Genomic DNA, 1,531 nt, shown 5'->3' on the forward strand with positions numbered 1-1,531 from the left:
TGCGGGAGGCTGGGGACCCATCCCTGCCCTCCCAGAGGGTGCATCGTACGGGAAGATGGACGGGGAATACCTACATGAAATATGTGATTTCTAAAGCATGTGCTCAGCGCCTTGAGAGAAAACAGTGGGCTTCTGGAAAGAGGAGGGGCCTAATTTAGGTGAGGGGCGTGGGCAAAGTCCTCTTTCTGAAGAAAGGACAGTTCTGATCATGTATTTGTGTATGTGTCTACCGACCCAGCATTCGCCTCTTGGGAGGCTCTAGGAAGACGGGGACCACGTCTGCCTTCCGCACCCCCTTCCTACCTCCTCCTTCAGGAACGGGCTTCTCCGGCAGCCCCGCCCCTGGATGGTCAGCTTGTGGTGCCGGGTGAGCTGCCTCAGCTCCTGCTCCGGCTCCTTGGCGAGTGTCCTCAGTGCCTCGGCTGTCTCTGCCCTCGCCCCCTCCTCCAGGTGCTTCCAGCTCTGCAGGAGGCTTTGCACGTCTTGCAAAAGTGACAAGCCAGCCCCAGCAGCACCCAGCACCCGGACACCTTTGCTCATGGACAGGACTGAGCCTTCAGCTGCTCTCTGCAGCCCTCTGGCCCTCCAGAAGGGGAGACGGCTTACAGCCGTATTGACCTATAGCCATGAAGCCAGAGTTGGCTTTGGCCATCTGGGAGGCACAAAGTCCCTTGACCTTCTTGATGAGTCTGACACACCTATCAACGCACACAACACTGATTTCAGACAGCCTTATTTCTTCAAAAGCTTTGTACTCCGTCGTTGTTTCCATAGGCACCAGTCTGCTGGCTCTTTCTCTGGCTGCCATATTGCTTCTATTTTCTAAGACACTCGTCAACATGTTGGTGACAGCAGCGACTGCCCCCAGGCCCAGCCCCACCGCTGAGAGCATCAGACTCCCCCCTACTGTCACGGGTACGAGGGCCAAACCCAAGATGCTTAAGACGCCAGAGAGGGCGTCTGAGGCGCCGGCCACCAGGCTGGTCTTGGCGAGCATCTTATGGGTCGCATCCACTTGGTCGGCAATAGCGTGCAGCTCTCTGATGCTCTTTTCCAGCTTATATTTCTGCAAGGGGAAACAGAAGAGAAACATTTTTTCCTCCTCGGATAGGTTTCCTGGCACAGATGCTTCCTTATACCGTGTCAGCTCTTCCATCAGGATGTACAGTTCGTATCACATGGTTCGTTTTCCAGCTCTAGGGCAGGCTCAGCAGTAAGCTACAAACTTCTGCTAATCAGAGTTCTCTAACACATTCAGGGAGCAGGGCCCTGAAAATCAAGGTACAAGCAGGGAGCGACGTGACAGGGGACCCCGGGGACCGTGTGTTTATAGCAGGAGACACGGTTCAAGCGATCGTGCTCTGCATCCAGAACGGCTTCCCAGGCCATTCACCCGTGGACAGCTCGCTTTCTTCTGCCCATAATGGAGACTGACGTGATGAATAAAATGTATCCTGAAAACATTGACTGACTTCTGTAATCTTTTCTTAATGAATATATATATACATATTCATATATATATATGAATATG

General features: G+C 53.4%; 1 protein-coding gene across 1 annotated transcript; it reads right to left on the minus strand.

Annotated features, from left to right (window-relative positions):
- Window positions 1-258: 258 nt before the first annotated feature.
- APOL5 (apolipoprotein L5) lies at window positions 259-1,156 on the minus strand. Its single transcript, XM_058682093.1, is given in 2 exon segments — window positions 259-613; window positions 615-1,156. Coding segments are annotated over 2 exon segments (897 nt in total).
- Between the last annotated feature and the right edge of the window lie 375 nt (window positions 1,157-1,531).

This window comes from Neofelis nebulosa, chromosome 8 (genome assembly GCF_028018385.1).
Source record: "Neofelis nebulosa isolate mNeoNeb1 chromosome 8, mNeoNeb1.pri, whole genome shotgun sequence".
Lineage (NCBI taxonomy): Eukaryota > Metazoa > Chordata > Mammalia > Carnivora > Felidae > Neofelis > Neofelis nebulosa.